The sequence below is a fragment of the Sus scrofa genome, chromosome 5 (assembly GCF_000003025.6).
Source record: "Sus scrofa isolate TJ Tabasco breed Duroc chromosome 5, Sscrofa11.1, whole genome shotgun sequence".
Lineage (NCBI taxonomy): Eukaryota > Metazoa > Chordata > Mammalia > Artiodactyla > Suidae > Sus > Sus scrofa.
Genome location: NC_010447.5, coordinates 21,888,610 through 21,910,556, shown reverse-complemented (window position 1 = coordinate 21,910,556; position 21,947 = coordinate 21,888,610). Strand labels below are relative to the sequence as shown.

General features: G+C 43.1%; 1 protein-coding gene across 4 annotated transcripts in view; it reads right to left on the bottom strand.

The window, feature by feature from the left end:
• RBMS2 (RNA binding motif single stranded interacting protein 2) overlaps positions 1 to 21,947 on the bottom strand; it is a 113,678-nt gene that overhangs the window by 22,973 nt on the left and 68,758 nt on the right. For all 4 annotated transcript variants that reach the window (XM_021092894.1, XM_021092892.1, XM_021092891.1 and 1 more), the window contains one exon: positions 3,905 to 4,071. In XM_021092894.1, the coding sequence (XP_020948553.1) occupies positions 3,905 to 4,071 (167 nt within the window). The remainder of the gene's footprint in view (positions 1 to 3,904; positions 4,072 to 21,947) is intronic.

The following is a 21,947-nucleotide window of genomic DNA, read 5'->3' as shown; positions in this document are numbered from 1 at the left end:
ATACTAGCCAGGTTCTTTACCACTGAGCCACGACAGGAGCTCCATGTTTGAGTTATTATTTGCTACTGATGAGGGCCCAGATATTGTGAAGAAACATATTAACTTACAGATTTTTGTCCAGTAGAAATACAAATAATTTCTGTCCAGCAGAAAATATAATCCCAGAGGTTACTGTTTTACTGTCCTATAGGATGTGAACTATAGGATGTTACTTTTGTCTGTGCCCTAGTCATCTTATTCCAACATCTTTTTCTGCAGTACCTAAAAATACTCAGTATCTCGATTGCTCTTTAAACCCATATTAGTATCCTGCTGGTTCCCTCATTAATGAGTAAAACAAATATCTGGCACACGTTCACCTACATTTGTAGAAGAGTTAGGTTTTTCAACTTTTTGAAAATTATATTTTTGGCAGTAAAGTCATGTGGAATTCCCCAAACTTGAGCAGTGGAGTACCACAGCTTGGTCAAGGATTATATTAGAAATGTTCCACTAGAAAGACGTCTCTACATTCCGCTCCAGGAGGGTGAAAATGTTAAAGAGACAGAACAGAAATCACTAACAAAGTCAGAAGTATAAGATTTAACTGAACACAGTTGACAGGGACTGAATTTCAGACTAATATTCCAAACGAGCATTTTTTTTCTACCTCTCCTCTCATCCCATCCCTAAAGAACACATGGTGATTGATGTATTTGTTTCGCTCCTTGGCGGCCTCTCACTGACTCTGAGTGGGATTCTTGAGCCAGTGGACTAGACAGAATAAGCCAAGCTCTAGAGGCTGGAGTGGATGTGGCGATCCTAGCCCTTCAGGGCTACATACTTGGGTTCTTTTTCAAATTTAGACAAGGGAAGAGATGAAAGAGACACATATGCTGCTATCCCTATCAAGGCCCCAGGGCGGAGCTTGCTGTGGTCTGAGCAGCCTGAGACTTTTGAGCTCAGAATTTCCACTGCAGCTGGCAACAGCTGGGTCGTGCTGCTTGCTCCTCGGAAAGAGCCCCTCCAAGAGAACCAGGAGTTCCAGTCTCAGACTCCATGCCTCTCCCCCCTGCCCACCAGGGCTTAGGATCCAGCCACATTTACTTCCCCTACAATCTAGAGAGACAACTGGGACAAAGGTGGGAAAGTCCTTCTATGCATGGGAAATACCCTTCATAGAAAGCATGACCTCTAAGCTCACAGCACCAGCAAGGACTCCACCCACCTGCTCCGATTCTCTTTTGTCAAAATTCACCTAGCACCTACTCTTTCCCCGCCTCATTCCTACTTCTCCATAGTCCCCTACTGGCCGCCTCAATTTCATCCTACATGCTGCTCTGACTATCCTCATCCCTTCGGACATGGCAGAAGGAAAGGCAACTATTGGGAAGAGCAAAATGAAAGTCTAAAAGTATAGTGAAGTAAGCAGAATTGAGAAGACTGGTTCTTGTAGCACATATATTTAGTATAAGAAAAACAGGGTGCAGAAGTCAAGGAACCAGATTGATAGGATACTCTTTCCCCTCATAAACCAATATTTTTGCTAATTCCATTCCTTCCAAAAATTACTAGTCCTAGACTAAGTCCCCTAAGTTTCATTTTAATACCTTTCTAGCAAGATAAGCCAAAATAAAGGATCCAGTTTTATACACACATCTAGCCTTCAGAGACTGATTTTGTGCAGCCTGATGTTAGCAAAAATCCAAAAACCACTACTTTAGAAAAGTAAGGGATGGAGTTCCTGCTGTGGTGCAGTGGGTTAAGGACCCGATGTTGCTACAGCTATGTGGGAACTTTCATATGCTATGGGTGTGTGCCAACCGCCCCCCCAAAAAAGAAAAAGGGATCTAAAGAGTACCTCTGAGACCTCATACAACTACCACTTTTTTTTTTTAAAGGTTCACTCTTTTATTTATTTTTTTTTAATTTTTTGGCCGCAACAGTGGCATGCAGAAGTTCCCAAGCCAGGGAGAACCCATGCCACAGCAGTGACCAGAGCCACAGCAGTGACAGAGCTGGATCCTTAACCTGCTGAGTTGCCAGGGAACAACGCCTCATACAACTACCCCTCTGCCTCTCCAGGATTTGGAATCGCTGGAATGTACATATATTGCTGTGGGAGTATGAGTTAGTGTGACCGCTTCAGAAAATTGTTTAGTAGTATCTATAAAAGTTGAACAAATGTATATAGCCTATGATTTAGCAACTTTACTCCTGGGTGCTTACCCAAGATAAATGTGCAGACACATGTACCAAAAGACACATACAAGTTTATAGTAACACTACCCATATCTATAACAGTCACATACTAGAAACAATCCAAATGTCCAGCAACAGCAGAATGAGTAATTCTGGTATATTCCCATGATGGAATTCTATAAAGCAACAAGAACGAACAGAGTTCTGCTACATGCAGCAATGTGAATCAATCTCACAAACAACACTGAGCAAAAGAAACCAGACATAAAAATTATATGCCATTATCATTATAGGAAGTTCAAACAAGCCACATACATCGTTTAGAAGCCAAATAGGAGATACATTTGGGGCTGGGGAAGAGACTGTAACCGGGAGCTGGGCTTCTGAAGAGTTGGTAATGTTCTAGCTCTTGATCTGGTTACAAGGCACTGTTATAAGGATGTGTTTACCTTATGAAAATGCACGGTTCTATAAACACTTATAATTTGAACACTTTTCTGTGTGCTTGTTATACTTTAGCAATTTATTCACTTTTTTTTGGGGGGGGGCCTCTCCCATGGCTTGAGGAAATTCCCGGGCGGAGGACCAAAGCCACCCACAGCAGCAACCCAAGCAGCAACAGTGACAACGCCGGATCCTTAACCCACTGTACTATAAGAGAACTCCAATAAAGTTTTAAAAGATGGTAAATTTATACAGACTACGGTTTCTGTTTCTATTTCTTTCCAAACTCAATTTCCCCGTCCCCGTTAATATCCTCGTGCCACCAGACTTCTGCCTCTAATCAGTCCCCCACATAAATAGTTTGAAACATATTTTTCTGCCAAGTGGAATTGAGCTGGCATCTCTGCACTCGTGCAATTTTTCCAGCTTTCCTAATTGGGCTAATTCCATGGTGGTTATCTCTGCTTCATGACTCAAATCCATGCTCAAGAGCCCCAAAGATCTTAGGGGGTAGATGTAAAATGACAGCCTCTTTCTCCATCTTCTTATCGTCTAATTTGAAGTCTCCTCTGAGTCATTGGGAATATCTCTAGCAGCAGCAGGGTTTTGTTTTGTTTTGTTTGTCTTTTTGCCATTTCTTGGGCTGCCCCCTCGGCATATGGAAGTTCCCAGGCTAGGGGTCAAATCGGAGCTGTAGCCACTGGCCTACACCAGAGCAACTCGGGATCCGAGCTGCGTTTGCAACCTACACCAAAGCTCATGGCAATGCCGGATCCTCAACCCACTGAGCAAGGCCAGGGATCCAACCTGCAACCTCATGGTTCCTAGTTGGATTCGTTAACCACTGCACCACGACGGGAACTCCGAGCAGTTCTTTTAAGTACATAATTCAATTGGCTACTCCTACTTTCTTCTACTCCCACTGCCAACTCTATCTTCTAATCTATACCTTTAGAAATACTGAACATTTCTACTCAAGGTGTTAGGACAGCAATCTTTCTACTAAGACCATCGGTTCTGGGTGCACGCTGGAAACAAAGTAATATACTAACTAGGCTTCAAAGGTCAGCTCTATCTGGCTTTCTGTGGAGACACACATAAAAATTTTATATATTGGTAGTAGGTAGAATTTCTTTGGGGGAGGGCTGCTGAGAAACCTTATGACTATGAGGGTAGAAGCAAAATAGTACTGCATTTTAGGATAAGAGTATCTGGTAAGAAGCCAGCATCATCAAATCTGTACTGTCCCTGAAAACCACCCACATGTGCCCCAACTTACGACTGACACAACTTGACTAGGTCCTGGTCAGTAGTGCCTGGCTGCAATCCCCGGATGTAGAGGTTGGTTTTACTCAGCTGGTCATTTACATTGCTCCCATTGCTGCTGTTAGGGGTGCTGTTGCTTGGACTAGGTGGTGCCATCTGCTGAGACAATGACACATATGGCTGCAGGGAGACACAAAGAATAGAAGGTCAGAAGAATTATACATTTAGATGTTCAAGAGTGAGGAAGATCTTGGCCTCTTGGAAAGAATGATTTCAAACTTTAATAGCAATGAAGTCAAGAAAAGAGTATATATACAAAAAAAACAGCTTAAAGGAATTCCTCTCTGCCATAGAATAAGAAAACATTTAACTGTCCTATCTTTCAGAAATAATGAGGAGACAAAAGAAGCTTGTTGGAGTTCTCGTTGTGGCACAGTGGAAACGAATCCGACTAGGAACCATGAGGTTGCAAGTTCGATCCCTGGCCTTGCTCAGTGGGTTAAGGATCCAGTGTTGCTGTGAGCTATGGTGTAGGTCGTAGATGCAGCTCCGATCTGGCGTTGCTGTGGCTGTGGTGCAGGCTGGCAGCTGTAGCTCGATTCAACCCCTAGCCTGGGAACCTCCATATGCCGTGGGTACAGCCCTAAAAAGCAAAAAAAGAAAAGAAAAAAAGAAAAAAGAAAGAAAAAGAAGAAGCTTGTTAAAGGTTTTGAAAAAAGATACTTTGCTATGGAGGAATGTTTTTATCAAACAGATGCTGGAGACAAAATTAATGTATGTCTCTTAAGTAAACTGCGTAATGAGATAAGACTAATAAACTTAGAGTTGCCTCTAAGCGGTGGTGGCTCAGTGGGCTAAGATGGCTCGGGTGTTGTCACTGCTGTGCCTCTGGTTACTGCCATGGTGTGGGTTTGATCCCTAGCCCAGGAACTTCCACATGCCATGGGCCCAGCCAAAAGAAAAAAAAAAAAAGACTAGTAAAATCTAGGTTCCATTCAAAACTGATAAAAAACTAATAAAAATTTAGCAATTATGAAGGTATAGAAAAGTTCAACTGTGTTTATAAAACTGTAGAATATGAGAACTGTAAAATACCTGCAGAAGCCTGAAAATTATTATAAGCTTAGACAAAATTAAATACTAATTACCATGCCAAGCAGTAAAAAATGAAATTTATTACTATGCTAATAGTGGTTTGGTCAGAGGTTATTTATAAGTTTGAAAGGTTAAACAAATGAATAATAGATAAATATGGTTAAGGAAATCTAGGGTTTGGGGTGAAACAGCTCTAATCGATTCCGTGGCGCGGTTAGATCGATAACATGAGGTTGTGGTTCGTTGTTGTCAGGGTACGATCGCGTGTCTGAGCTGTGGTGTTGGACGTGGGTGCGTTGTGGTTGGTAGGCGGTGGCTACAGCTCGATTCACCTAGTGGAACCTCATGTGCGGGACGCCAAAAAAAAAAAAAAAAAAAAAAAAAAAAAAAAAAAAAAAAAAAAAAAAAAAAAAAAAAAAAAAAAAATCATAATGATACTAGGACGGGTAACCAGACTCTAATACTTTTTTTTTTTTGGCTGCTCCACAGCACATGGAGCTCCTGGGCCAGGAAACAGATCCGAGCCATGGTTTAGACCTATGCTGTATCCTTGGCAGCACTGGATCCTTTAACCCACTGTGCTGCACTGGGGATCAAACCTGTGTCCTGGCACTGCAGAGATGCTGCCAATCCCATTTTACCACAGCAGGAACTCCAGAATCCTTTTATTATTATTATTATTTAAAATTTGGCCACGTCTGCAGCATGTGGAAGCTCCTGGGCCAGGGATCAAACCTGTGCCACAGCAGTGACAATGCCAGATCCTTAACCTGATGAGCCACCAGGAAACTCCTAAAGAATCTTTTTTTTAGGGTCACACTTGCCGCACATGGAAGTTCCCAGGCTAGGGGGTCAAACTGGAGCTTCAGCTGCTGGCCTATGCCACAGACAAAGCAACGCAACATCCGAGCCAAGTCTGTGACCTACACCACAGCTCACAGCAACACTGGACCCTTAGCCCACTGGGTGAGGCCAGGGATCAAACCAGTGTCCTCATGGATACCAGTTGAGTTTATTACTGCTGAGCCACTATGGGAACTCCCAGGGTTTTTTTTTTTGTTTTTTTTTCTTCTGCCCTGCCTGCAGCATGTGGAAGTTCCTTAGCCAGGGATTGAACCTGTGCCATAGCAGTGGCAACACCAGATCCTTAACCTGCTGAGCCACAAGGAATTCCCAGCAAATATACAGTTTATTCCTTAGCTCTATACTGTACCAAAGAAGAAACCCAATACCACATCCTGGAATAGTCCAAAGACTCATGACCTTCTGTAGCTCTGGACATACCCCTCATATTTCCTGTTCCTTTCCCCCTCTCTTTGTCAGCACTTACTTACACGAGGATTCCCATATAGACTAATCCATGTGCCAGAGGACTATGTATGAATTATTCCTCTGTGGTGGCAGTGACAGTCAGCAAGTGCAGGGCAGAGCATGTGCTTGTTTTTAAGCAACTTTCAGACAAAAGATAAAAATAGGGCAAATAGGGAGTTCCCATTGCGTCTTAGTGGCAACAAACCCAACTAGTATCCTTGAGGATGTGAGTTCAATCCATAGTTCTGCTCAGTGTGTTAAGGATCTGGAGCTGCAGTGAGCTGTGGTGTAGGTTGCAGACATGGCTCAGATCTGGCATTGCTGTGACTGTGGTAAGGCCAGCAGCTGCAAGCTCTGATTCAATCCCAGCCTGGGAACTTACATATGCCGAGAGTTTGGCCCTAAAAAGCGAGGAAAAAAACAAAACAGAAAAGGAAAGGAAAGGAGTTCCCATCGTGGCTCAGTGGTTAACAAACCTGACCAGCATTCATGAGGACACGGGTTCAATTCCTGGCTTCATTTAGTGGGTTAAAGATCTGGTGTTGCCGTGAGCTCTGGTGTAGGTTTCAGACATGGCTCAGATTCCATGCTACAGTGGCTACAACTCCAATTTGACCCCTAGCCTGGGAACCTCCATATGCCACAGGTGTGGCCCCAAAAGATCAAAAAAAAAAAAAAAAAAAGTGAAGAAAAGAAAAAAAATACGGCAAATAGGAATTACTGCTGTGGCACAACAGGATCGCCGGTGTCTCTGCAGTGCCAAGACGCAGGTTTGATCCCCCACCCAGTATGGTGGATTAAAAGATCCAGCATTGCCCGAGTGGCTGGAATTCCATATTCTGCCCATGGCCAAGAAGAAAAAAAAAGGGTAAATAAACCTAAGAGTCATACATCCAGTGCTAGAAATGGCAGCACTTTAAGAATGGTGTCGAAGGAGTTCCCGTCGTGGCTCAGTGGTTAACGAATCCAACTAGGAACCACAGGGCAAATAGGGAGCTCCCATTGCATCTTAGTGGCAACAAACCCGACTAGTATCCTTGAGGATGTGGGTTCGATCCCTGGTCTTGCTCAGTGGCTTAAGGATCCAGCGTAGCTGTGAGCTGTGGTGTAGGCCAGATCCCTACCTGAGGTTGCAGGTTCTATCCCTGGCCTTGCTCAGTGGCTTAAGGATCCCGCGTTGCTGTGAGCTGTGGCGTAGGCCAGTGGCTACAGCTCCGATTAGACCCTTAGCCTGGGAATCTCCATATGCTGCCCTAGAAAAGGCAAAAAGACAAAAATAAATAAATGAATGAAAGAATGAATAAATAAATAAGAATGGTGTCAAAGAAGAGTTTCTGCCTTGGCACAGAGGGTAAATGACCTGGTTTATCTTTATGGAGGCACTGGTTCGATCCCTGGCCCCAGGCAGTGGGTTAAGGATCCAGCGTTAGGTGGCAGATTTGATCCCTGGCTTGGGAACCCGATTTGCTGAGGGGCAGCCAAAAAAGAAAACAAAAACAAAAACAAAACAGTACTATGCAGGGAAGGCATGAAAAGACTGGTAGTGTGGAAGAGCCTTGAAATTTGATTTCTTAGCTAAAAGTTAATGCAGCACCTTACAAATGTAGGTTTGTAAAGGAGATTTTTTTTTTTTTTTTGTCTTTTGTCTTTTTGTCTTTGTTGTTGTTGCTATTTCTTGGGCCGCTCCCGCGGCATATGGAGGTTCCCAGGCTAGGGGTGGAATCGGAGCTATAGCCACTGGCCTACGCCAGAGCCACAGCAACGCAGGATCCGAGCCGCGTCTGCAACCTACACCACAGCTCATGGCAACGCCGGATCGTTAACCCACTGAGCAAGGGCAGGGACCGAACCCGCAACCTCATGGTTCCTAGTCGGATTCGTTAACCACTGCGCCACGACGGGAACTCCTGTAAAGGAGATATTAATGCTTTTAGAAAGTTCTAGTATTTCATTAATTTTTTTGGAGAAGGAGCAATTTCAGTTGTGACCCCTGAAGGTGGGAAGCAATCTCAGGGCTAGGGCATTTTGGCTTTGGATCTGCCAGTGAAACCCAGATGCCTGTGGGCAATGGGTCACCAAAGCAGAATAGGAAACACTGACTCAACTGCAAAGATGAACTGACTAAATGCACATGCTAGGGAACGCAGATGTAAGGTTGGCTGGAGACTAGATCTATCAGTAAGGAGTTTGTGAGGACACCAGCGATTTGGTTGTTTCCCAGAAAGGCCACTCCACTTGAAGAAGGACTAGCCACACACAAAACCTGAAGGAGGGGTTCCCTGGTGGCCTAGTGGTTAAGGATCCAGTGTTGTCACTGCTGTGGCACAGGTTGATCCCTGACCCAGGGATGGGGTAGTGGACAGGAAAAAAAAAAAAAAAAAAAAAAAAAGCTGAAGGAAAGCCAAATAAGGTAGGACAAATGAGTTAATGGATAGTAAGTACTTAACATGGTGTTTGGCAATCAGCAAGCGTCAGTTACGGTTATTCTACTTTTAATTTTTTTTTTTGCTGCACTTGGAGCATATGGAGGCTGAATCTGAGCCGAAGCTGCAACCTACTCTGCAGCTACAGCAACACTGGATCCTTAACCTGCTGTACTACAGTGGGAACTCTAGTTATGGTTATTTCTTTTTGCCTTTTTTTTTTTTAAATGCCTGCACCCACAGCACAGGGAAGTTCCCAGGCTAGGAGTTGAATCGGAGCTACAGCCTACACCACAGCCACACGGGATCCGAGCTGTGTCTTTGACCTACACTACAGCTCATGGCAATGCCGGATCTTTAACCCACTGAGCTAGGCCAGGGATTGAACCTGCATCCTCATGGATCCTAGTTGGGTTTGTTAACTGCTGAGCCACGAAGGCAACTCTGGTTATGGTTATTTTTTTAAAAATTGGAGTCTTTTAAAAATGGAGTTTTTCTGGTGGTCCTATCGTGGTGCAGTAGAAACAAATCCGGCTAGGAACCGTGAGGTTGTGGGTTCAATCCCTGACCTCGCTCAGTGGGTTAAGGATCTGATGGTGTTGTGAGCTGTGGTGTAGGTCGCAGATGCAGCTCGGATCCCGCTTTGTTGTGGCTCTGGTGTAGGCCAGCAGCTGTAGCTTCATTAGACCCCTAGCCTGGGAACCTCCATATGTCATGGGTGCGGCCCTAAAAAGCAAAAAAAAAAAAAAAAAAAAAAAAAAAAAAAAAGGATCTGGTGTTGCCATGAGCTGTGTTATAGGTTGCAGACGAGGCTCGTATCTGGCACTGCTGTGGCTGTGGCATAGGCCAGCAGCAACAGCTCTGATCAGACTGCTAGCCTAGGAACCTCCATGTGCCTAAAAAAGACATAAGAAAAAAAAAATGGGGTTCTTCTATTAAAGGACAAAATTCTCCTTTTCTTGCAAAATATAGACAACTCATCCATACTGAGCTATTATTTGTTTTCAGAGACTTGATGTTTCCCCTAGTAGTCCTTAAAGATCCAGGAAAACTTGGGAGAGCTGTTTTCATGGAAAGCACATGAAGAGATCTGAGACTGCAAGGCAGGCAGTGAGAAACCTACTCAGTGAGCTGGCCCTGACCATCTTTAGAACTACCCTTCTCTGACCTCCTCACAAAGTTACTTATGTCTAGATTATAAAACAATTCCTTCTGGGAGTTCCCTTGTGGCTTAGCGAGTTAAAGATCTGGCGTTGTCACTACCATGGCTCTGGTTACAGCTGTAGTGTGGGTTCGATCCCTGGCCTGGGAACATCCACATGCTGTGGGCACAGACATTAAAAACAAAGTAATTTTGATGGCTATAAGAAAAAAAGTGTTGGTGAGGCAGTGAAGGAATTGGAACCTTGTACCCTCCTGGTGGGAATGTAAAATGATGCACCTGCTTTGGAAAATGGTTTGGCAGTTCTTAAAATGGTTAAACACACAGAGTTATCACATGACTCAGCAATTCCACTCCTAGGTATGTACTCAAGAGAATTAAAAATACATGTCCTGGAGTTCCCGTTGTGGCTCAGTGGCTAACAAATCTGACTAGGAACCATGAGGTTGTGGGTTCGATCCCTGGCCTTGCTCAGTGGGTTAAGGATCCGGCGTTGCCATGAGCTGTGGTATAGGTCACAGATGTGGCTCAGATCCCGAGTTGCTGTGGCTGCAGTGTAGGCCGGCAGCTACAGCTCCGATTAGACGCCTAGCCTGGGAACCTCCATATGCCACAGGTGAGGCCCTAGAAAGGCAAAAAGATAAAAAAAAAAAAAAAAAAAAAAAAAAAAAACCAAAACATGTCCACGCAAAACGTGGACATGAATTTCCCAGCAGTATTATTTCAAATAGACTAGAGTATAAATAACACAAATGTCTATCAATTGATAAATAAATAAAAGGTAGTATATTCATATATGAGCCTATTATTCAGTCATAAGAAGGAAAGAAGTACAGACAAACACTACAATATGAACCTTAAAAACATGCAAAGTGGGAGTTCCCGTCGTGGCGCAGTGGTTAACGAATCTGACTAGGAACCATGAGGTTACAGGTTCGGTCCCTGCGCTTGCTCAGTGGGTTAACGCTCCGGCGTTGCTGTGAGCTGTGGTGTAGGTTGCAGACGCGGCTCGGATCCCGATTGCTGTGGCTCTGGCGTAGGCCAGAGACTACAGCTCCGATTAGACCCCTAGCCTGGGAACCTCCATATGCCGCGGGAGCGGCCCAAGAAATAGCAAAAAATACAAACAAACAAACAAACAAACAAAAACAAAAAAAACATGCTAAGTGAAAGAAGCCACTTACAAAGGACAACTGATAATACAATTTCATTTATATGAAAGGTGTAGAATAGGCAAGTCCATAGAGACAGAAAGCAGATCAGTGATTTCCTATGGCTGGGAGGCGGGGTAATGAAATAACTGGGGTGGTCGCTAGGTAGGTGGAGTTTCTTTTGGGAGATAATGAAAATGTCCTAAAATTACGGTAATAGATGCATGACTGTGAATATATAAAAGAGCCATGAAATTGTACACTTTAAATGGGTGAACTGTATGGTATATGAATTACATCACAATAAAACTATTATAAAAATTTGATAAAGATGGAGGGAGAGGACAGGACATTACAACCATTGAAAACATCTTGAGATGTTAGGCTGCCACAGGCTAGCATGATTTGACACAGGATTCCGTTGAGGCTGGCAGCACCCTACCTCACTTCCAGGTAGAAAAATCATAAGATTAATTAATGTATTTTATTGAAATTCAAGTGGAAATATGCATTAGACATTAAATCATATCAGAGCCAGAAAGGGATATTTTCTGTAACTTTCCTTCCTGGAAAAAATAATAAAATGAAAACCAAGACCAAAACAGGAAGTTCCCTTGTGACGCAGTGGTTTAAGGATCCAGTGTTGTCACTGCAGTGGCTCAGGTTTGATCCCTGGCCTGGGAACTTCCACAGACCAGGCAACCCCCCACACCTCCCCTCAACTCCCCCCCCACCAAATAACTGTTTTTGTTTGTTTTTTCTTTTTAGGGCCGCACCCTCGGCATATGGAGGTTCCCAGGCCAGGGGCCCAATCGGAGATACAGCTGCCGGCCTTTGCCACAGCAATGTGCAATTTGAGCTGCGTTTGTGACCTACACCACAGCTCACAGCAATGCTGGATCCTTAACCCACCGAGCGAGGCCAGGGATAGAACCTGCAACCTTATGGTTCCTAGTCGGATTTTTTTCTGATGCACCACGACGGAATAACCTCCCCCACCTCCCCAAAAAAACTGAATCAGAAAGGCTCGGGCAACTTGAGCCAGAGAACCCATACCACGGATTTACCCACCGTACTTGGTTTTAAAAGCTGACTTCGGCACTTCTACTACTTCCTCTTGGTTCCCGTAAACCTGACACCATCCCCAGCTCCTACTCTCCTTCCCCAATCTCTTTTGTGGCTCTCACAACTATAATGGCAATCTGTTTTCCACATCCCTTGAATACTAGAGGGTATTCATACCAGAGAGGATTCATACCAGGTGGTACTCAAACTAGGTCTCAACCATAAAACTGACATTTAAAAACTCTAAGTCAAAATAACTAAAGAACCCTCAGCCAAACATATTGCCCAGAATCCATGTGCCCTTCCAGATCCACTTGCCATTCTTGTCAACCTTGCTTTGTGCCTCGGAAGCTGATGGTCTAGAGTGTACGAACAGGCAGCCTTGCCCACTGGTACCGGTGGGGTTTGGACAGTCAGACATGTAACAGTGGGATATCAAAGGGCAGGAGGAGGAGAGACGGGGTTAAGACGGCATAACAGAAGGACTGGAGCTCACCTTCTCTCATAAAAACAACAAAATTACAACCAAATGCTGAACAACTTTCAGCCAAAAGGACTGGAAACTTTCAAAAAGATATCCTACTCCAGAAGACAAAGAGAAGGCCACATCAAGAGGTAGGAGGGATGATTATGTGATATAAACAACCCCACACCTCCCAGGTGGGAAGGCCACAGACTGTAAAGTAACTGTATCACAGAGACTCATCTACAGAAGTGAGAGTTCTGAGCCCCACGTCAGGTCCCCATGCCTGGGGATCTGGCACTGGGAGAAGGAGCCCCTGGAACATCTGGCATTGAAGGCCAGTGGGGCTTGTGCACAGGAGCTCCACAGGACTGGGGGATACAGAGACCCCATTCTTAAAAGGTGAACACAGGCTTTCATGTGCACTGGGTCCCAGGGCAAAGCAGAGGCTCCATAGGAATCTGGGTCGGACCTGACTGCAGCTCTTGGAGGATCTCCTGGGAAAACATGGGTGACTGTGGCTTGTTGTGGGGTAAGGACATTGAAGGCAGAGCTCTTGGGAATATCCATCAGCATGTGTTTCTCTGGAGGTGGCCATTTTGGAAAATCTGGCCCCACCCATCAGTGCTGAGAAGCCCCAGGCCAAACAATAATCCAGGTGGGATCACAGTCCCACCCATCAGTAAACAGGCAGCCTAAAGAATCCCCCAGGCATACAGCGACTGTAATCTCACCCAGAGACAAAGCCCCACCCACCAGAGGGATAGGAATCAGCCCCACCCACCAGTGGGGAGGCACCAGTCCCTCCCATCAGGAAGCTTACAGCAAGCCCCTGTACCAACTTCAGCCGTAAGGGGAGCAGACATCAGAAGTAGGAGAGGCTACAACTCTATTGTCTGTAAAAAGGAGACCACTCCAAAAACCTATAAAAATGAAAAGACAGAACTGTAACTCAGATAAGGGACAAAGGGCAGAAGGAGAATGAGTCCAGAGTATTTCTTTTCCTAGCTGCTTCCCCTGTCAGAATATTTGGCTGTGTATCTCTACTGAGGCCCATAGTTCTCTCCTTATAGCTACTCTAACATTCTGGTAATTTCTCTAAATTTTTGGTCCTTTTACTTTTTAAAATTTTTAATTTTTTGCTATTTTAGGGCCACACGCATGGCACATGAGGTTCCCAGGCTAGGGGTCAAATTGGAGATGTAGCCACCCGGCCTATACCACAGCAACACCAGACCCAAGCCACATCTGTGACCTATGCCACAGCTCACGGCAACGCCCAATCTTTAACCCACTGAGCTAGGCCAGGGATTGAACCCGCATCCTCATGGATCCTAGTTGGGTTCCTTAACTGCTGAGCCATGAAGGGAACTCCTGCCCTTTTAGATCTAGTGCAACAGTGTCTGTAATTGCTGGCCATAAGGTACTCTGCTCTCCATCATTTTCCCTAAGTACCTTTGTAAATAGCCCCTTTATTACATCTCTCTCAAACTACTCATTTTGGGTAGGTATCTGTTTCCTTTTATGACTGAATGATGAACCAACCATTCTACCTTAAAGACTCAGGTGCAAGAGGATTTGTACCAGAAACTCTTTCCCCTTTCCTGCTCTGGCTGTGCCTGAGGCACGTGGATGTTCCTTGGCCAAGGACTGAACCCATGCCACACAGTGACCTAAGCCAAAGCAGTGACAATGCTGGATCTTTAACTGATAGGCCACCAGGGAACTTCTCTGCACCAGGAACTCTTGAGAAACTCTGCTTTATTTAAGACTGGATAGGGAGTTCCTGTCGTGGTGCAGTGGTTAACGAATCCGACTAGGAACCATGAGGTTGTGGGTTCGGTCCCTGCCCTTGCTCAGTGGGTTAAGAATCTGGCGTTGCCGTGAGCTGTAGTGTAGGTTGCAGACGCGGCTCGGATCCCGAGTTGCTGTGACTCTGGCATAGGCCGGTGGCTATAGCTCCGATTAGACCCCTAGCCTGGGAACCTCCATATGCCGCAGGAGCGGCCCAAGAAATAGCAAAAAGACAAAAAAAAAAAAAGACTGGATAAAAAATCTCCCCACTGAACAAAAATCCTCAAGGCACAGTTTGATGCAGAATTCTGTACTTTTTTTGTCTAACAATTTAACAATATCTTAAGTCCTATCACATGATTTCATTTGATCTTCCCGATACCTCTGTGAAGTAGAGTAGGGAATGTGTTATTTCCCTTCTAAAACTTACAAAGCAAGGTCTTATTTCAACATTTTCTGTGTCATATCACTTCAACTTTCATTAAGCAGAACCAAATAATGGAAACCCTAATACTGACAGTATCCAAACCAGTGCAAACAGCTGAGTAAACATATAAGGCAGTTCTTACATGACCCTACATCCTTTGTCTCTCTCCCTTCTGGAAAGAAAACAGTTCTAAGTTCCCTGGCAATAGGTAATGTCTAGTCAAAATAGAACATGTAAGGAACAAAGACATGTGAACTGTGAACCAAGTAAGTTAGAGGAAAATCTCCTACATAAGAATGGTACTTACACAGACTGACTGGAGCAAGAGCCCTCAACTGAAGTATATGGGCAATTCTACGCAGGGCACAGCCCTTTAAAGCACAGTTTTTTTAGGCAGCACAAGCCCATGCCTGCATCCCAAGGAATAACCCCAGTTTGTGGGTACATGTCAGTGTGGTAATATCTCATATGTACCAGCAAACAGAGCAAAAAGTTTAATACATTCTCAAGACACAAAAAGGATCTTTGAAGGTTAAGTAATTTTAAGTCAGAACATGACAACGAACTGCATGGGGAGAACATGGAAGCAATACACCTGAGCCCCCAAAGAGTGTTACTATGTATTATATAACCCCTCTACTGTTCAGCCTGGTTGGTGGGTCATTTGTGTTCAGAAGGATATATGGCCTGAGAGGGAGCTGCAAAGTGAAAAAGAATGAAGCATCATTGGAGCTTCAGAGCTTGCAGAGAAGTATATGTGCCTCTCTTTTACAACACAGTTGCTTCAGATGCAGAAAAGATAAAGACAATGCCTGCCTACAGTTTCTTTTGCTTTATCTTGTCACTTACCATATTTTCATCATTTCACAGAATTTCATTTTCATCAGAAAAACAGATCCCAGGCCCACAGGTAGTCAGGAAACATCAGCACTCCTTTTCCTCACCCTTATTAACTACCCATTCAAAGAATACCCTTGGAATTCCCTGGAGGCTCAGCAGGTGAAGGATGCAGCATTGTCACTGCTGTGGCTTGGGCCACTGCTGTACCATGAATTCAGTCCCTGGCTTGGGAACTTCCACATACCATAGGCATGATCCCCCCCCCCCCCAAACAACAAAAATACCCAGATTGGTATATTAGGCAACTAGTTTTATCAAGGGCTAAAGTCTCAAAGTTGTGAAAAGATTCTGCAGTCATTACATAAATATTTTTGATTCACCAAACAATAAACACTGGAAATACTATATACCTGAAGGAAGTGGCCCATTTCAAGAATATGAAAAGGATGTACGCCTAGTCAATTTCCAGATCAAAATAAAATGTATATATGCCAAAAATTTAGCATTACATCAGGTATAAAAAGCATAGTCTTTGTACTGGTCTGCATTTACAAGTCAAAAAGAATTTTGGATATATAATTTTTCAAAGTCTGATATAATATACACAGAAATATCTATAGAGAGGCCCACAAGAAATAGTTAATAATGATGGCCACCACTACACCTAAATCAACTAGAGAGAGAAGAAGAGACAAAACCCAAAGTTAGCAGAAGGAAAGAAATCATAAAGATCGGAGAAGACACAGATGAAAGAGAAATGAAGAAAATCATAGAAAAGATCAATAAACTAAAAGCTGGTTCTTTGAAAAGATCAACAAAATTGATAAATACCCTTAGCCAGACTCAACAAGAAAAAAACAGAAAGGACTCAAAGCAATAATAACATTAGAAAGGAAAAAGGAGGAGTTACAACAGACATCACAGAAAGGATCACAAGAGACTACTACAAGCATATATGCCAAGAAAATGGACAACCTAGAAGAAATGGATGAACACTTAGAAAAGTACCATCTTCCAAGACTAAATAGAAAAAGAAATAGAAAAGATGAATGGGCCAATCACAAGTACTGAAATTGAACCGTGATTCTAAAACTTCTAACAAACAAAAGTCCAGGACCAGTTGGCTTCACAGGCGAATTCTATCAAACATCTAGAGAAGAGTTAACACCTATCCTTCTGAAACTCTCCCAAAAAAACTGCAGAGGAAGGAACCCTCCCAAACTCATTCTGTGAGGCCACCATCACCCTGATACCAAAAGCAGACACACATACCACAAAAAAAGACAATTACACCAATATCACTGATGAACACAGATGCAAAAACCCTCAGCAAAATACTAGCAAACCAAATCCAGCAATACAGTAAAAGGATCGTACACCATGATCAAGTGGGATCTATCCCAGGGAGGCAAGGATTTTTCAGTATCCGAAAATCAATCAGCGTGATACATCCATCACATTAACAAGCTGAAGAACAAAAGCATATGACCCTCTCAATAGATGCAGAAAAAGCTTTTCACAAAACCCAACACCAATTTCACACAAAAACCTTCCAGAAAGTGGGCATGGAGGGAAACCTACCTCAACATAATAAAAGGCCATACATGACAAACCCACAGCTAACATCATTCTCAACGGGGAAAAGCTGAAAGAATTCCCGCTAAGATCAGGAACAAGACAAGGAGGCCCGCTCTCACCACTGCCATTCAGCATAGTTTTGGAAGTCCTAGCCATGGCAATCAGAGGAAAAATAAAAGGAATCCACATTGGAAAGGAAGATGTAAAACTATCACTGCTTGCAGATGACAGGATACTATACCTAGAAACTCCTAAAGACGCTACCAGAAAACTGTTAAAGCTCATCGATGAATTTGGTAAAGTTGCAGGATGCAACATTAATACACAGAAATCGACTGCATTTCCACATACTAACAATGCAAGATCAGAAAGAGAAATGAGGGAAACAATCCCATTTACCATGACGTCAAACAGAGTAAAACACCTAGGAATAAACCTACCTAAAGAGACAAAAGACCTGTACTCTGAAAACTCTAAGACGCTGATGAAAGAAATCAAAGATGACACAAACACATGGAAAGACATACCATGCTCTTGGACTGGAAGAAGCAATATTGTCCAAACGACTATACTACCCAAAGCAATCTACAGATTCAATGCAATCCCTATCAGATTACCAAGGATGTTTTTCACAGAACTAGAACTAAATATTTTAAAGTTTATTTGGAAACACAAAAGACCCAGAATAGCCAAAGCCATCCTGAGAAAGAAAAATGGAGCTGGAGAATCAGGCTCCCTGAATTCGGACTATACTACAAAGCTACAGTCATCAAAATCATATAGTACTGGCACAAAAACAGAAATACAGATCTGTGGAACAGAATGGAAAGCCAGAATTAAACCCACACACATATGGGCAACTAAACTATGACAAAGGAGGCAAGAATACACAATGGAGAAAAGACAGTCCCTTCAATACGTGGTGCTGGCAAAACTGGACAACTATATGCAAAAGAATGAAATTAGAACGCTCTCTAACACCATACACAAAAACAAACTCAAAATGGATTAAAGACCTAAATATAAGACCGGACACTCTTACAGGAAAACATAGGCAGAACACTCGCCAATGTAAATCACAGCAGTATCCTCTCATATCCACCTCCTCAAGTAATGACAATAAAAACAAAAATAAACAAATGGGGAGTTCCCATTGTGGTCCAGCAGAAATGAATCCGACTAGGAACCAGGAGGTTGTGGGTTCGATCCCTGGCCTTGCTCAGTGGGTTAAGGATCCAGTGTTGCCGTGAGCTGTAGTGTAGGTCACAGACGTGTCTGGGATCCTCCGTTGCTGTGGCTGTGGCGTAGGCCAGCAGTTGTAGCTCCGACTGGACCCCTAGCCTGGGAACCTCCATATACTGCGGGTGCAGCCTTAGAAAGCAAAAAAAAATTTTTGTAATTTTTTTTAAAAAATGGGAACTAATTAATCTTAAAAGTTTTTGCACAGCAAAATGAAAAGACAACCTGCAGAATGGAGGAAATATTTGCAAATGAAGCAACTGACAAAGGATTAATCTCCAAAATATATAAACATCTCTTGCAGCTCCATACCAAGAAATAAACCCATCAAAAAATGGGCAGAAGATCTAAACCCAGTTCTCCAAAGACATACAGATGGCCAAATATCACATGAAAAGATGCTCAACATGACTAATTACTAGAGAAATGCAAATCAAAACTACTATGAGGTACCACCTGACCCAGCCAGAATGGCCATCATTAAAAAGTCTACAAACGGGAGCTCCCATCGTGGCTCATGAATCCAACTAGGAACCATGAGGTTGCAGGTTTGATCCCTGGCCTTGCTCAGTGGGTTAAGGATTTGGTGTTGCCATGAGCTGTGGTGTAGGTTGCAAACGCAGCTTGGATCTGGTGTTGCTGTGGCTCTAGCGTAGGCCAGCGCTACAGCTCCAATTAGACATACAGAGGTTCCCTGGCCTAGGAACCTCTGTATGCTGCAGGTGTGGCCCTAGAAAAGGCAAAAAGACAAAAAAAAAAAAAAAAAAAAAAGTCTACAAACAATAAATGCTGGAGAGGGTGTGGAGAAAGAGGAACTCTCTTATGTTGCTGGTGGGAATGTAAATTGATGCAACCACTATGGAAAACAGTAAGAGATTCCTCAAAAAAATAAACATAGAATTACCATTTGATTCTCATCTCACTTCTGGGCATCTATCCTGAGAAAACCATGACTTGAAAAGATACATGTACCCCAGTCTTCATTGCAGCACTATATACAACAGCCAAGACATGGAAGCAACCTAAATGTCCACCAACAGAGGAGTAGATAAAGAATATGTGGTTCATAAGCACAATGGAATATTACTCAGCCATAAAAGGAGTGAAATAACGGCATTTGCAGCAACATAGATGGGCCTAGAAATTATCACGCTAAGTGAAGTTAGACAGTAAGACACAAATATCATATGCTATCACTTATATATGGCATTTTAAAAAAGGATACAATGAACTTTGCAGAATATGAAGTGATTCATAGACTTTGAAAAACTCATTATCTGTTATCTATTTAAAAACAAAAAAAAGTCTCAAATCTGACATGCTATTTTTTTAAAAGCATTATTCCTGGAACCATGATCTCATGGTTCCTAACATAACTTGAATTTCAATAAAGACAGTGATCTAGGAATTCCCACGTAGCTCAGCAGGTTAAGAACCAGACTAGGGAGTTCCTGTCATGGCTCCGTGGAAACAAACCTGACAAGTATCCATGAGGATGAAGGTTGGATCCCTGGCCTCGCTCAGTGGGTTATGGATCTGGTGTTGCCATGGGCTGCGGCATAGGTCTCAGACGAGGCTCGAATCTGGCGTTGCTGTGGCACAGGCCAGCAGCTGCAGTTCTGATTCACCCCCTAACCTGGGAACCTCCATATGCCTTACCAAGAGAAAGAGAAGAAAAAAGAAAAAAAAAAAAAAAAGAGAGAGTGAGAGAACCTGACTAGTATCCATGAAAATATGGGTTTGATCTGTGGCCTCGCTCATGTGGGTTAAAGGATCCAGCATTGCTCAGCATAGGTCACAAATGTGGCTTAGATCTGGCATTGCTGTGGCTGTGGCGTAGGCCAGTGGCTATGGCTCCAATTCAACCCCTTGCCTGGGAACCTCCATATGCCATGGGTGCAGCCCTAAAAAGACAAAACAAAAACAAAACCCACACACACACACAAAACCTCAAAAAATTAAAGACAGTGATATAAACAGACCTATTCCTTGAACAAGTGTTAACCTAGTCTATTAAACCACAAACATGCGGCAGAAGTTGGAGGTAAGAAGTGGAGGTCAGGATTGGTTAACAAAGTGAAAACTTAATACCAAAAGCCAATTATAAACAAAGGGATCAGGTCTCCAAAAATAGAAGAGAAAGTTCTAACCAGTTCCTGGATAGTGGTGTGGAAGGTTATATAAGAATTTTTGCAAGGTCCAGTACCCACAGCCACATAAAGATGTTCTATTTACAAAATAGCGACAATATACTAGATCTCTAAAGAAAACAGACTCTCATGCTCTAATGACTGAGCTAGTCGGGCACCCTAAAGAATGCAGAAAAGGGGGAAATCCTTATTCTCTTAGACTGATATATAAAAACAAAATAACTATTTTTCTTTCTCCTTACTACAAAACAGTTTAGATAGACCTTATAGAGCAGAATCTTAAGATTCCTCCTTGACTTTGGTATCCTTTGGAGGTGAAATTGGAAGAAAATCTAGAATGAGAGGAAGAGATTAAAGCTTAGAGCCAACTCGTTACTACTCCTCACCTCTCCTTTTCTCTAGTATCCATCCTCTGCCTTACATCTTTCCTTTCTTCCTCTATTTTTTCCCTTCTTCTCTATCTTTGCTTAGGCTCACTCTGATAGTTGCATTCAGTGATTTCCTTAAGTAATAACTATCCTGGGTGTGGTATTAAGGTTGTTCATATCTTACCTATGGGGGGAAAAAAAAAAAAAGACAGTCCTGATTCAGAGGATAGGAAGCAAAGTTTAAAAAGATCAATTTTTTTAATTATGAAAAACATACAAAAGCAAACAAAAGAATATAATGAATCCTGACACAGTTATCACTTAGCTTCAACAATCATTCATGGATGAACTTGCTTCATCTGTAGCTCCACCTATTTCCCTACCTCCCATATTATTTCAAAGCAAATACCAAATATCTTATTTAGTTACAAAATACTTCATCATGTAACTGAAAAAACTCAAAAAATATGTCACAGGAGCGGCCCTAAAAAGACAAAAAAATAAAGTACTTAAAAAATACATAAAAATATCTTTAAAAAATATAAATCAGGAGTTCCTATTGTGGCTCAGTGGTTAACAAACCCAACTAGCATCCATGAGGACATGTGATACATCACATCTTCATGTGGTGGTCCTCCCTCTATGTCTGTGTCCTTCTTTTTTTTTTTTTTGCCATTTCTAGGGCTGCTCCCTCGGCATATGGAGGTTCCCAGGCTAGGGGTCGAATCAGAACTGTAGCCACCAGCCTACACCAGAGCCACAGTAATGCAGGATCTGAGCCTCGTCTGCAACCTATACCACAGCTCACAGCAACACCGGATCCTTAACCCACTGAGCAAGGCCAGGGATTGAACCCACAACCTCATGGTTCCTAATCAGATTCGCTAACCACTGAGCCAACGACAGGAACTCCACTAAACCAATTCTAAAAGAAACACTGAAAGGTCTCTTCCAAATAGGAAAGAGGTAAGAAGATACAGGATGGAGGAA